Genomic DNA, 14,387 nt, shown 5'->3' with positions numbered 1-14,387 from the left:
TATATATATATAATTTATGAGGAAAGTGCAGCCCAAAGACATTATATACATTTTTAATGGGGTGGTTTTGGGTCAGAAAAAGACCATGGGGGAAGGCCTAATTCCCCTTGTTCCCCTACACAGTGGTTCCGATCCTTGGTGCGTGGGAACTTAGTTCCCCACAGCTGCTGTTCGACTATGAGAAAAGCAAGTCAGGTTGGGAGATCCCAGATCCAAGATGCTAAAAGCAGTATCATCTACTTTTGACCTGAGATGTCCTGCTTCAAGGATCATAGTACTCTTTGCATGGCCCAGTGGCCTGCCTGAATGATTTGGAATTATTGGTTTTATGAGGCTCAGACTTATGATTGCACTAAGAGGACCAGACATTGGACTTCCTCCACATGCCCATTTGCTTCTTCTGGTTCAATGCCACCTAAAATCACCAAACCCATGAACGTGCTGTGATGACTCTTGAGCACTGCATTTAGGCCCATCACTTACCGATTCTCCTTTGGAGCCAGGGAACCCAGATGGTCCACGTTCACCCTGGATACCCTTTGGAAAAAAAGAACATAAAGCGGATATTCACATTTCCCATGACTTTTTATTTGATTTCACCTGAGAGGGTAGGGAGACCGAGGCTGTGTAACAGGAAGGGGATGAATAGAAAACTGGATACAGGCTCAGAAGCTGAGTGGTTTTGACACATTACCTCTTTGATCAGCTAGTGACACCAATAAAATTTTCCTATCCTTCCTTTTAAGCATTTGCAAACTGTAAGACTAGTAATATCCACCCAAGATATTTCTGAACAGGTATCCGTTTCACCAGGATGTAGGCCTGTATTTACACCAATATTTCTTGCCACACCAGAACGGGAAGCTCAGTCAAAAAGAGCTTTGCATCACAACTTGTGTGGTGTATGTATGATGCCGTGTTCTCACTCAAGTCCAACCTTGAAATCTTGCAAAGGAAGGAAGCAACTGTGTACCTCCTAAAACCCCACCCACAAAAAGTTCTTCTAGAAATGGTAGAAAAACCATCCCTGATTGGCTTTTTTCCTGCACACTAGAGAAGGCATTTTGGAGAACTCTTGTCTGTGGCATGAAGCAATACACCTACAAGCATCTTTGGTTTGTTATGTGCCCAAATGGATTCACTTCAGTGAATGAGAAGGTGAAGCTGATCAGTCACTATTTTAACTGCGGCTTGGAGGTTCTAGAGAAGCTCACAGAACCAGCTTATTCACTTGCTCTTGGGTTTTGTACTAGTCATGCAAGAACCTAAAACAAATCAGAACTGTGGTTCAACCAAGACCAGTCTCCAACCATGATAGCACCCAATGGCATCAGCCAATGGCTTCAGGAAGGAAATACAATGGGTGCAATCCAGTCCCAAATTAGCGGTAACTAAGTCCAGATGAAATATGATGGAATGTGACAGAGGCTGTGATTTCTATGCATTCTCCTCTGGGAGCATATCACACTGAATTGAGACGATGGGACCCAACCATCCATCCTAACAAAGTAATTCATTTGAATGTGGCTAACAGTGCAACCCCATGCAGAGTTCCTCTACTCTAATTTCAAAAGACACAAATAACTCCTCATAGAATAACAAGATTCAAGTCCAGTAGTACCCTAAAATGTGAGAAAAAGCAGAAAATCATTAAACATTAACTAAGCTATTAGAATTAGCCCAAGTTCCCTTAATCAGATATTTGGTGAAGGGAGCTTTGACTCTCGAAAGCTTATACTTCGGAAAATCTTGTTCATCTTTAAGATGTTAATGGACTTGACTCTTGCTCTTCTACTGCAGACCAATGTGGCTACCCACTTGAAAGCATCTTCATAGGACTGCACTATTAGCTATGACTGTATTGTGCCAAAGAAGTTGTATATCTGTAAACGGTAAGAAAAATTTGTCCTTCCCTATATGCTGCAGATAACCTGGAGTATCTGCATTACTCAGGTAACATCTTCCACTGTGCCTCATCCACCCTGTGCTATACAATCAAAGCTTGTTTCTTTCAAGCTTCCTTACCCAGCTCCCTCCGCCATGAATTGCAGGCAAGCATCACTGCACATGAAGCATGAAACTCAAACAATGAGGCGCACACTCCAAGCCACCAAGAACTGGATTGTGGGAACGGGAAAATGAGCTCATTTGTTTTCGCAGTCCCAAAACACTGTCTAAACGATCACTGAAACTTGTTGCCAATATTTGGCCACAAGACAAAGAGGATTTTTTTCTTGAACGATGCAGGCCTAGACTCGTTAGAAAACCTTGATGTGTTTAGAACAAAAAGGATCTTCTTCCAGGGAATACGTTTTACCAGTGAAATAGTTCTGTTCTCAAGGGATGTGAATTCTACTAAAGATGTTCTAGTCATTCTAGTAACTGATCTCCCCCCTTTTTCCCCTTGCATGGATACATTTCCCCAGACTCTGGGTGTCTGTTCCCAGAGTGGTTCCCTTGACTGAACATGCTGAGGCATTTTGCAAATAGGTCAAGAAGATGGTGGGATGGGATCATTGCAAAGTGGGTCTCTGGGGTTCTGCTCACTTTTGCATCCCATGTCCTGCTTTGTTGAGACTTTGAATGAGACTTCTCTGCTTCCCTGAACCACTTAGTATTAATAGCCATGCTCACAGCATATAATGGGGTTTCATTTTTAAATGACACCATTAGAATACAGATAATCTTTGGCTTCTTTTGGCAGTAGATCTTTCATTTTCCACCTAGCAGATGCCTTTGATGGATGGGCTGTATCTTCACCCCAAATTAGGGAGAAATAGGTTTTCTGCTTTGCATTTCCAAAAACAAATTCTGCCTTCAGATACCCATCATCCTTCCATATCCTATCAGGCAATCCAAAAGACAGAACATGGATACCCCTTCTTTCCAAATGGGGTGGATTGTGGACTCTTCTATCCCGCAAACCTAGACTCGGCTGTTGTTATTTCCCCGCTAGTCCACCAGAAGCAGACTTGCCTTATGGCCAATGGGCTCCCCAAGCAGCAGGGTTGGGCCTCATGTGGCAACACAGAGGAGATATCATTGGGCTGGCCCGGCCCAGGTGTATGGAGGGAGTAGGCCCACTCATGGTCCACTGCGGCAGGCAGGCTTCCTCTGCCTCCCTTCTTTGGGTAGGTGGGGCTGGGCCGGGCCAGAGCAGGCAGGCAGCCTGTTCCTCCTTCCTTTGGGAGCTGGAGCCCTTTTCCAGGGCTGCTTTTTCCTCACAGTCCACCTCTGTAGTCTATTGACAAGTGAAGGATAAGCCAACTACTAACAAATGAAAGATAAGCTTTAAACAGAATCCACCCTCTTCCCTTAATGGTCTCAAGAAAGACTCATTGGGTTTCACTCTCTCAAGTGCATTTCAAAACACATCCCAGTTCTCTTCAAAACTCAGATCCCAAGTCATTTTGCCATTGCCGCTAGGAAGTGGCTCATTACCAGATCAATCAGCCCACAGGATGAAATATGGCTCGCCGTTCACATGTGTGTCGGAGGCTGCACTGACAAGTCATTTGCTCCAGTCAATGGGAGTCACTCCAGGAGTTATTTTGTACCAAGTCACAACTAACCCTCGTCTGGGTTTTGTGTAGAGCTATCCAGCATAGAATAAGAGAACAACACCCTATGTTAATTGTCACATGACCCATGGGAAGGGGAAGAGGCTCTCCTTGACAATGTAAGGTTAGTTTGGGTTACATGGTGGTGGGCAATGATGGCTTTTACACTGGACACACAGTTGATGCTGGTACGGGGCCATCGCATAGCGATTAATCACACAGACTGTGGGAGTTATAGTGTCATTAGTGGGTATGAGGCGCCAGGGGATGAGTTTAAAGAATTAACGGCAGTGGTGGTGGCTGAGGGAGGGTGGAGGAATTACATCATGAAAGAGAAGCATAATTAACAGACATGGCAGCTCATCAGTTTAGGGAAGATGTAGTTAAGCCAACTATTGACCAGTGGACATCCACCATGTACTGATGATCAAAAAGAACCAGTTCCTTGAAAGGGTTTCTGCTTATGACAGCCTCCTTGGCCAATTGTTGCTTGAAGAAACTGAACACTGGGAAAATTTGGTTTGTGGAATGAACATACTGGGCAGAATCATTGACTGACTAGACCTATTCAAGCATCTCAGCACTTGGAAGAGAAAGGGTACTCTGAGAACTGCTTGACATCAGTACGGGGGCAGATTCTTGTCTACAGTATGTTTGTACAAGCAAAGGGGCATAGAATGCTCCAGATTAAGTTGCTTGTCCCTCTGGAGCATATCACCATTGAACAACAGATAATTCCCACAGTGGGGCTGGGGAATGTTCTAGCTTAAGACGATCCACCTCTACAGGGGATGGATCTTCATCAGGCCACCCATCAGCATGGGATGTAATAGGAGAGTCATCCAGTGTCAGTGTGGCAGCCAAGGAGGATTCTTCATTGGGTGGCCAATTGTGTCTGGAAAGGTGGGGCTAGCTGTGCTATTAGAGAGCCTGGAGAAGGAGGGAGGAGGCAGGATGAGAAGCCAAACAAGCGGCAGCAACAAAGGACTGCATATAGCACGTGCCGTACTGGGTTCTTACAGGTAATCCAGGTGCACCAGGTGTTCCAGGAAAACCTGGGGGCCCCTAAGGGAAGAAACAGTGAAGTCATACCTTGGCAATCACATTGGATAGTTTAGGGAAGGTAGGTGAAGATGAGGTGAAGCTCAAAGGGGGCGTGGTTCCTCCACTCCTCAGGCAGGATTTCCTTTTCTTCTCAGCTCAGACCAGTTCACCTTTCCAAATTATTCATCATTGTGTTTCCAAGAGAATGGCTGTCTAAAGAACAAAGTTTGGCCCATCCCTTCCCTCTCTCTGATGGAATCAGATGTCTTTTGGTTTTAAGGCGCATTAATTAAGGGACCAGAACGTCCAGAGTTTTCACTGGCAAGCTTGAGTGGGAGGCATAAGGAGGGAATGTTAGCTCTCAGTGGCTCTTCTCTTCCTCACTTAGATGGGTTTCAAGTTGCAGGACACAAAAGGATGCTGCCAGGGACAAAGGCCTGAGGGAAAACACAAAAACAGAAGCCAAAGGGATGTACTCACAGGTGGTCCAGGAAGGCCTCTCAAACCAGGAGGGCCCTGTGCAGAAGAAAAAGGCAAGAGAAAAGGAGATAATTTCTAACTGAAGGAAGTGCAGGAGCATCATTGCTGTCCAACGTCCTCAGGTAGTATTACCTGTTCCCCTCTTTCGCCACGTATGCCAGGAATCCCAGGAATGCCAGGTGCTCCAGCACAATCTTGGTCATTTTCACTCTCTCCCTAGAAGAGAAGACCAGAAGCACTGAACTAACCTCATTCCCTCCAGGTGGGATAAGGGTTAATGGTTGCTCCCATGGCAGCCATTTTGCGGTTGCATCCACCAACTTGTGTCAGAATTTCAGTGGTGCCCAAAGGCTAGTTCCATGCACAGAACACTATCTATTGGCCTCTGACAGCTTTCCATCTGCAAGCTAATTCAATCATCACAGCTTTGATTAAACAAGCAACCGTTTCTTGACACTGGATCTCTAACAATAAAATTATTGCAAACCGAAGCATCGAGGATGAGGAGAGCTGTACTAATTCTAGCTACTTCTGTCCAATGCTCTTGGATCTTCATACAACCCCAACCCCACGAGTGCCTATGGGGGCCTCTTTCAAGTCAACGGCAAGCTCCAGACAGACAGGAATCTCATTAAATAGAGAGCTAATGACCCTGCAACAAAATTATATGCTGGGCATCACCAAAGTCATTCCATGACTTAGAAAGAGCTAAAACAGGTGATTGGGCCAGCCTTCTGTTGGAACTAGACTGAAATTTTATGGCTTGGATCCCATCATGATATTTTGCCAGTGAAACAGCAGTGCCTCCAATGGAACTGGATTATCTGTCTTTGAAGGAGAGGAGGCAGATATTTGTTGATTTCCCCATTCCTTCTATAGACTTCAATTCCCCACCACCACCCCACACGGTTCAGCACAATTTAGGAGGAGGGAAAGAAGACTGCAGTGGTTGGGGCAGGCAGGGAATTTGCTTTCCTGTAGTGCAACTCTGCACCCACTGCTTAGGATACTGAGTCTTTGTTCCACAAAACAAACAACAGATTTGATCAGTTGTATCTGTCATGACAATTGTGAACTGCATAGGACTGATGCTGACAGAATTCTGTATTTGTACACATTCTAAGTGTATTTTGATTTTTTAACTATATGTTTTATAGGATTCCCAAATACGCTCCCATGTACTTAATGGAATTCTATACATTGATCTCTAGGACATTTCTTGTATTTTTCCATACTGAGTGATTGGTATATACTAGGTATGGGCACAAACAAGGAAAATGCAGTTTGGTTCATGGCATGCCTGGTTTGTGAACCACAAACCCTTACAAAATTGTAGAGGCTAATCGAACCAGTTTAGTTTGTAATGCAGTAGAATGGCCCCCTGGCATGCCAGAGGCACCAAACTCACAGGCGATCTTTGGCTGATTCTACCTGCTCTCCAAGTTTGGTGAGGATTGGATTTATGAAGTCTGAGTTATGGCCCCCTAAAGGAGGTGACCCCATCCTCCATTGTTTCCAAGGAGGGGAAAAAGCAAAAAAAAAAAAAAAAGCAAGGGCAATGGAAGCCCAGCAGAACAGAATCTCCGTTCCTGAGAATCTCTGCAGTAGAAACTGAAGGTGGGGGGCATTTAAACCCAGCAGAACCAGCACAATGTGCCCAGTAGAACCAGTGCCATGGTGGCAGTGCAAACCCTACAGGACTAAAGTCAAGCCAGAGAACCTCTACAGTAGAAACTGAAGGTGTTGGTGGGGCATTGTTGCAAGCCCAGCAGAACCAGTGCAATACACAGAGTGCCCAGCAGTACCAATACAAAGAGTGTCCAGCAGAATCCAGTGCCACTGTGGCAATGCTAGCCCAACAGAAATGATGCCTAGCACAGGTTCACACTCCAAGCCTGGGGGATTGCAACCCCAGCAGAACCAGTGCAATATATAGAGTGCCCAGCAGTACCAGTGCAATGAAAGAGTGCTTAGCAGACCCCAGTACCATTGTGGCAATGCCAGTTCAACAGGACTAATGTGAAATACAGAATCATAATCCAAGGAAGGGGGGAGAGGGGTTGCAAGCCCAGCACAACCAGTTCAATGTACAGAATGCCCAGCAGAACCCAATGCCACTGTGGCAATGCAAGTAAAAGAGGACTAATATCAAACCAGAGAATGCCTGCAGTACAAACTAAAGGGGGCCTTTTTTCAAGGCCAGCACAACCAGTTCAGTGTACAGAATGCTCAGAAGAACCCAGTGCCACTGGCATTGCAAGCTTAAAAGGACTAATCTCAAAGCACAGTCACAGCAAATCTAAGCAAGAGTCCAAGCTCTGTGCAAGAAAATCGGATGGGAGCGGGCAAAGAAAAAAAAATCATCTTAAAACTGACAAGACTAGTTTGAAACTGACAACGCTGGAGAATTCTACTCCCCCATTGCTTTAAAGTTTGGCAAGCATTTTGTTAGAGGGGAGACAGTTTGTCTGGAAATGTATTAATTCAGGAACCCACACAAATCTCCATGAACTGCTTGAAAGTTTGTGGAAAGTTTGTGCCAGTTGCCCTGCCACAAACTTCACTTTGTGAACCACAAACTGGCCAAAATTAATCATAAGCATAAACTTTAGTTCATGAGCCGGTCCATGCCCATTCCTAGTATATACTGGGGGGTTGCAAATTTTTCAACTATATTCAGTTTCCAAGCTCTGAAATCAGAAAGAGCCTGCAGCCAACTCAAAGGCCTCACAAGCAGTCGGAAACCTGATGGTCCTTTCCCCACCTGTTGCTATCTAAAATGGCACACAGCCTTCAACCTGTTTAAAGATTTCTTAGTACCACTGGTCCTCTGGATGCTGCTGGGGTGCAGGTGTCTGATGCTCCTAACAGTGTTAAGCAGCTTGCAACTGGACGAACGCTCCTGTGGACAATGCCCTGGGCCCTGGGGAACATAATTTGCCCACCTCTGATCTATACTCTTTTGGAATACACTTCTTTATATAATCACACTTTGGTTCTTCATGTGCAGTAGGGGATCAGTGGTTATTTTTCTGCATTGCATTATTTTTTGTCTCTTGTAATATTCCATTTGTCCTGACCTGGATGGCCCAGATTAGCCCAGTCTCATTATATTTTGGAAGTTAAGTAGGGTCAGCCTCAGTTATTACTTGGATGGGAGACCACCAAGGAAGTTTAGGATTGCTGTGCAGAGGAGGCAGTGGCAAACCACCTCTGTTCACCTCTTGCCTTCAAAACCCTACAGGGTCACCGTAAGTTGGTTGTGACTTGATGGCACTTTCCACTACTGATATTCCATTCACAAACCAGCCATCCTTGCCTTCTGGCAACTCTTCCACCCACCCGAGGCCCAGTTTGGGAGACTTTAGTGTCTCCGTCATAGGTACAAGATACCCTCCTAACTCAAAGCATGATTAAAAACACACACACACACGCATGCACATACACACACACAAAGTTCTTGCTGAATTCAAAGAAGAATGAAGGACAATACTGCATAGTTTGTGAAGTGTCTCAAATATATGGGGGCCTGGTCCTGTTGGGGAGATGCTGACTGTGGTGAAACACCATTTTGTGTATGTGTTTAAGTTGGTGTGGGCTGGGAGGAGACCACCAAACTTGAGACAGGCCTTGGTCTAGTCTCCTTCTTATTCACCCCCGCCCCCATCTCCAACCAGTAGTCTGAGGGCAGCTCCCTAGAGAGGACTGGAAGTCCATCAAGGTTGTGAGGAGATCTGCCGCAGAATGCTGCAGGAGGGAGAGCCAGTTCCTGGGTGGGAACGGCTGTTTTATATTGTGGAGTTTTGGGATGGGAAGCCATTCAGTCAGTGAGAAGTCAGAAGCCAGTCAGACAGTTGGTTGGAGTCTGCAGGAGACAGAGGCTATTTTGGGAGATATGCTTATCTAAATTTCTCCAAAGTAATGAAGTAATGTGCCTGCCCTCCATGCCATCTAGATAGGACACGAGCTTCGAGAAGGGAGAGAGATGGAGTGCTTTTGTCACCTTTATTTTGTTTCTTCCGTTCACGTTTAATATGCCTGCAAATAGTTAAGAGCTTTGAATAAATCCTTTAACTGTTCATGGCGAGAACTCCCTCTGTACCACATAGCTCCCCCCACCCCCAGCCACTTGGACACACTAGGAGTGGGTTAGGGAATCCATGAGGTGGCAAAAATGGGCAAAACATCCAGTTGACAACTCTCCAGGGAGCCCCAAAGATTCCCAGGAAGCCATGAGACAGATTCCTACTGACACCAGAGGGAGATTAGGAGGCTGTCCCATTTAATCAGAGCCCAAGACAGGGACAGTGGTGGTAGCAGTACCCAGAGGCAGTGGAGAAAAACTGCCTCCTCAGGTGCCAGGGCAGGCAAAGGAGGGGTGGGGCAGAGTGGGGCCCGTCAGCTGATGCAGACCCGTTCCGCCACACTGACATAGACAAAAGAAGTAATACTTCCACCTTCCCCTGTTGATACAGCCAAGAATTTTACTCACTCGAGCTTCTTCTGCTCTGGGGAACTGGGCAAAGCACTGGGGGGAAAAAGAGATATAGAGAATTCAGTTCCTAAAACAAAATTTGCTGCACAATCTACCAATAAAGCTCAGCATTTTGCCCAAACTAGCTGGTAAATGCCAGACAGCTGATCCACAGAAACAACCTATACAGGACCTGGGAACTGAAATATCTTCAGAGGCACCAAGGAAGCAGGGTGCAATCTGGCAGGCACACCTTAGAATGAATCCCTTGTAATATTGCACTGGAAGACAGGGCACGGATTTTGGAAGGAATATGGTTGCCCATGCTGTAAGTTGTATCCCAGCATTCACTGTGCCATGTAAAGGGTCCCAAGGAGATCCTGGACTAGCATAATGTTTTGAGCTAGGCCTGGATAGCTGCTGAAACTTCCCAGGGTGGAAGAGAGAAAAATTAGTTTGCTCTGTAATGTGGTGCCTAGGAGCTCTGGATTCAATGCCCCACTCTGCTATGAAGCTCACTACATGACCTTGGACCAGTCACTTTCTCTTTGCCTAGCCTACCTAATAGGGCTGTTGCAAGGATAAAATGGGGGATAACCAATGTATGGAAAGATTGGGAGGGGTCATAAACATAACAGAAGATGAGATCATTGCATCTGATCCTGCCTTCACACAATCCCAGTGGTCAGGCTTGACAGGTATCCACACAATGGATACAATATTAACCCCATGACCCACATGGATAGCACCCAAAATACATTCAGTGGCTAAAATGTACAAACACGTTAGGATCAGAATGTATGGACTGCCCAGTGGGAACCTACAAGTGCTGGACTAAATCCACATGTGCCTCTTTGCAAAGATGATGTCCAAAGCTGTCACATGGGCACCCTGGCACAGTCCTGGTCTCTTACCAGGGTCGAAGGTTGCATAAGGCCAAAGGCAGCTTGTGGCCCCAATATTCAGTAGGGAAATATGACCTTCAGTTGCCTTCTGCAGGCTTATTCTGGGTCTCCCCCCAGCCTACTACTACTCTTCCTGAAAGTCAAACACTTATCAGGAACCCATGGGCATATGGAGGAAATTTGATTAAATTGGGGGGGGGGGGAGGTGAATTTCAAGGTTTATCATAATGAATGCCAGAGCACTCTCTCACTTGTCTCCCCAAAACATTAAGAAGAAATTGCTGGTTTGCTGAGGGCTTTGTGTGTGTGTGTGCATACACCATAAATCAAGATACACAGAGCTGTCGCAGCACAACTGTTGTGTCTCATGACTGCAAGGTGCCAGTTTTACCTGCAATCTATTCAAACCCTTTATGGGAAACTTAAGAAAAGAAGAGGCTGATTGGCTACTCACCCGTGCACAGTTGTCTATGCCAGGGGCTCCTGGCATACCCTGGTCTCCCTTCTCCCCTTTGACTACACCAGGAGTCTGGATGGCTTGAAAGTGAGTGCAATCCCCGCAAATGTTCTGGGATGAGAGAGGAAAAAGAACAGTCCATCAACCGCTTGAGCCAGATAATGGTTGGGCACTAAAATTAACCTGGAAGGAACTTTGGCTAGGCTCGTATGACCCTTCTTCACATGCCATGTCAGAATTCTTTGATTCAGCGGCTTGTGTCAAACCCTAATTTGCCATCCTGACTGAAATAGCGAATCTGGCTTGTGCATCTGCTTTGAATTAAAACTATGGTTGATTCATAGTTTGCAAACCTGGTGTGTAGGGCACAGAACAGCAAACTGTGGTTTGTCAAAAACTAGGATGTAACAGTTAACTTGTGGTGAGTGAGAAGAGGAAGATCTGTAATTCTGTATTGGCTCCCACCTTGTGGAACAGGCCCCCTGAAGAGGAGAGGGAAGCACTGCTTTCAGAAATACTTAGGAGGCACTGTAAAGTCCATTTATATGCAAGGGCATTGGATGGAGATTCAGCTACACGCCTTTTCTTGGGAAAAGGGAGTCAATGGGGTTTCATTGTATTTGTTATGTTTTTAATCTTGAATTGGAAGCCATTCTAAACCACAAGGGAAAGGCAGGGTATTAAATATTTTAACAAAAGGAATAAAGAAAATAGTGCCATGCCCAAGTCTCCTTCCAGGATCATTTATGGTTTGGCCACCACATCTGAAGCATGCTGAAGGCTGCATTTCCAACCCCGACTGTTTGCAACATGACATGCAAATAACAAGTCAGCTCTGGTTAGAAGCGAATCTGGTAGGGGCAGAGTATTTTTAGACTGGGGCTGGAGATTCATGATTGACAATGTCTCTGCATTCCATTCAGTGCAGCTGCAATGGGCTGTAGAAGGAGTCGAGTTCTAATTTGAAGTTTGTCGCTATATGCACATCAAAAGTTATCAGCACATTCCTCTATTATTTTTGTGACAATCTCTGATACCATCTGAAATAACGCACCCTGGACAATAGTTCTATCACAGCTTTAATCCAGGTTTCCATCTAAAGAGACCATCTCAGGCAGATAGCTTGCCAAAGTTCTTCTTGTTTTAAATATATTTTTATATGTGTGTGTGCGCGCGTGCACGTATGAGTGTGCATGCGTGCTTGCCTGGAAGTCATGGTTGACTTTTGGTGAGCCCTACTGGGGGCTAAGGAGCTGCGGTGGCTCAAGTGGTTAAGACGCTGAACTGCAGGCTGTGGAAGGTCAGTAGTTCAGCAGTTCAAGACCCGAGTTGCCGCATGACGGAGTGAGCTCCCGTCTCTAGTTCCAGCTCCTGCCAACCTAGCAGTTCAAAAGCAAGAAATTGCAAGTAGATAAATACCACTTCGGTGGGAAGGTAACAGCGTTCCGTGCGCCTTGGCGTTTAGTCATGCCGGCCACATGACCACGGAAATGTCTTCGGACAGCGCTGGCTCTTCGGCTTTGAAACGGAGATGAGCACCGCAACCCTAGAGTCGGACTCGACTGGCTTTCGAGCAAGGGAACCTTTACCTTTACCTTTTTACTGGGGGCTTGGACGTTTTTCAGAGAGGTGGCTTGATTAGCCTGCCATTGCATCCCACCTCTGATATTCTTTGGAGGTCACCCTTCCAAATACTTGCTAGGGTCGGCCCTGCTTAGCTTCCAAGATCTGACAAGATTCTGCTTGCCTGGGCTATCCAGGTCAGGGCCCAAAGCTCTTCTTGAAAGGAAACCCCCTCTTCAGCTGTCCACTCTCAGGGTCACACAAATACATGCAGCTGCCTTATACTGAATCAGACCCTTAGTTCATCAAAGTCAGCACTGTCTACTCAGGCTGGGAGTGGCTCTCCATGGTCCTTCACATCACCTACTGCCTGACCCTTTAACTGGAGATGCCAGAGATTGAACCTGGGACTTTCTGCATGCCAACCTGGGACCTTCTACCTCTGAGCCACAGCCCCTCCCCTGGGTCACACATCCTATCACCACATGACAGCATAAATTGATACAGGATCCTTCCTGACTCACCCTAAGCACATCAATGCTCTCGGCAGCCAGTGGTCCCTGCAAAGGAGAGATGGAGAAGAAGAAGGAAATAAAAAGCACATGGACAAAAGCAACCCCTTTCCTTGGCTGGATGCACAGCAGAGAAACATGAGCTTTACAGAGAGGCCTGCTAAAGGCAGCATTAAATTCTTGACAGGGTCCCTCAAGCACCCTGACTACATCCTGCAAACAACACGCTCTACTCAGAATTGGACTGCTGAATGGATCTTGCTTGTGCCCATGTATATTGACTGTGAATAGATGCCTCTTGTTACTGTTGCCAACTCCCGCTTTTGTATACCCGCTTAGCTAATTGCTTTTCTGCAGCCCATAAGCAGCCAGTCCTCCCTGACATTCCGGAGGAGTGTGGAGTGTGTGAATGTGTGAAGGGAGTTATAGTTAAGGTGCCTCTGATATCATTCCTAAGCAGCCCCCATAGAGTTCACAGGCCCTAGCTGGAGCTGTGGCCTTGGGAGACACCCTAAGAGATATTGCTAGTTAGGTCGTATATTCTCTGATGACCTGTAATTGCCTTAGTGGGTGTTTGTGACCTGTGTATGAGGGGTGGACCCCATACCCTACAATCTATCCCAATGCTTTAATCCGTCAGTTCTGGCAAAAGTGTTCACCTGACCAGAAGCCATACTTTACCAATAAACCTGTTAAAGCACTATTGCGTACTGAGTGGTTAGTACAGGACCCGACAGCTCTTCCCATTTTGGAACTAATGTGCATGTCTCATTGGAGGGGTGGGGGTGGAGTGTGATGGAAGAAGTTTGGGGATCAGCTGAGCAAAAGGGGGGAGCGCTAAGCACAGGCCTGAGAGGGGGAGGCAGACACTGCAGGTCCTGTACCTACCGAGTTTCCCGCTGGCCCAGGCAGTCCCGGTAAGCCATTGTGTCCTGGGATGCCCTAAAGGCAAGGAGAAACTTTGAATATTGGAGTTCTTCTCAACAGCCTTCTTCTGAAATGAACCTTTCTTTCTGGAACTGGGACTTGCTCTCAGCTGCGGGAAATCCTGGGGGGACTAGAGGCATCTACTCCATTCCCGCCTTCCAATTAGGGCCCCCTTTTCTCAGCTCCTTCATTTGCCTCTAAGGTCCTGGCAAGTTCCTGGCCTGACTTCTTGACCAGCTTCCTGCCTCTAGGAAACAAAACACCAGAATCTGGCAATCTACTGGTGATCTGTGGCCACCAAGTCAGGATTTCCTTGCCCCCCTCTGCCCAGATCTGGTTAGCTGTGATCTTCAGTTCCAGACCTTCCTATTCTGCTTCTTCCCTCTGGCAGCATCCAAACAACAATGATTCTCTATTGTGTGCTCACTGCTACTGCAAATGGCAGCAATGGAGCATCCACACAGA

General features: G+C 46.3%; 1 protein-coding gene across 1 annotated transcript in view; it reads right to left on the bottom strand.

Annotated features, from left to right (window-relative positions):
• Positions 1 to 14,387, bottom strand: part of COL16A1 (collagen, type XVI, alpha 1) — a 213,974-nt gene that overhangs the window by 35,162 nt on the left and 164,425 nt on the right. Inside the window, exons 43-50 of the mRNA XM_015408105.1 lie at positions 13,884 to 13,937; positions 13,008 to 13,043; positions 10,918 to 11,031; positions 9,577 to 9,612; positions 5,217 to 5,300; positions 5,085 to 5,120; positions 4,581 to 4,625; positions 484 to 537 (exon numbers count right to left, since the gene is read on the bottom strand). Of these exons, the coding sequence (XP_015263591.1) occupies positions 484 to 537; positions 4,581 to 4,625; positions 5,085 to 5,120; positions 5,217 to 5,300; positions 9,577 to 9,612; positions 10,918 to 11,031; positions 13,008 to 13,043; positions 13,884 to 13,937 (459 nt within the window). The remainder of the gene's footprint in view (positions 1 to 483; positions 538 to 4,580; positions 4,626 to 5,084; positions 5,121 to 5,216; positions 5,301 to 9,576; positions 9,613 to 10,917; positions 11,032 to 13,007; positions 13,044 to 13,883; positions 13,938 to 14,387) is intronic.

This window comes from Gekko japonicus, unplaced genomic scaffold, assembly GCF_001447785.1.
Source record: "Gekko japonicus isolate JY-2015 unplaced genomic scaffold, Gekko_japonicus_V1.1 scaffold36, whole genome shotgun sequence".
In the NCBI taxonomy this organism is placed as follows: Eukaryota; Metazoa; Chordata; class Lepidosauria; order Squamata; family Gekkonidae; genus Gekko; species Gekko japonicus.
This window is presented reverse-complemented; position numbering and strand designations above follow the sequence as displayed.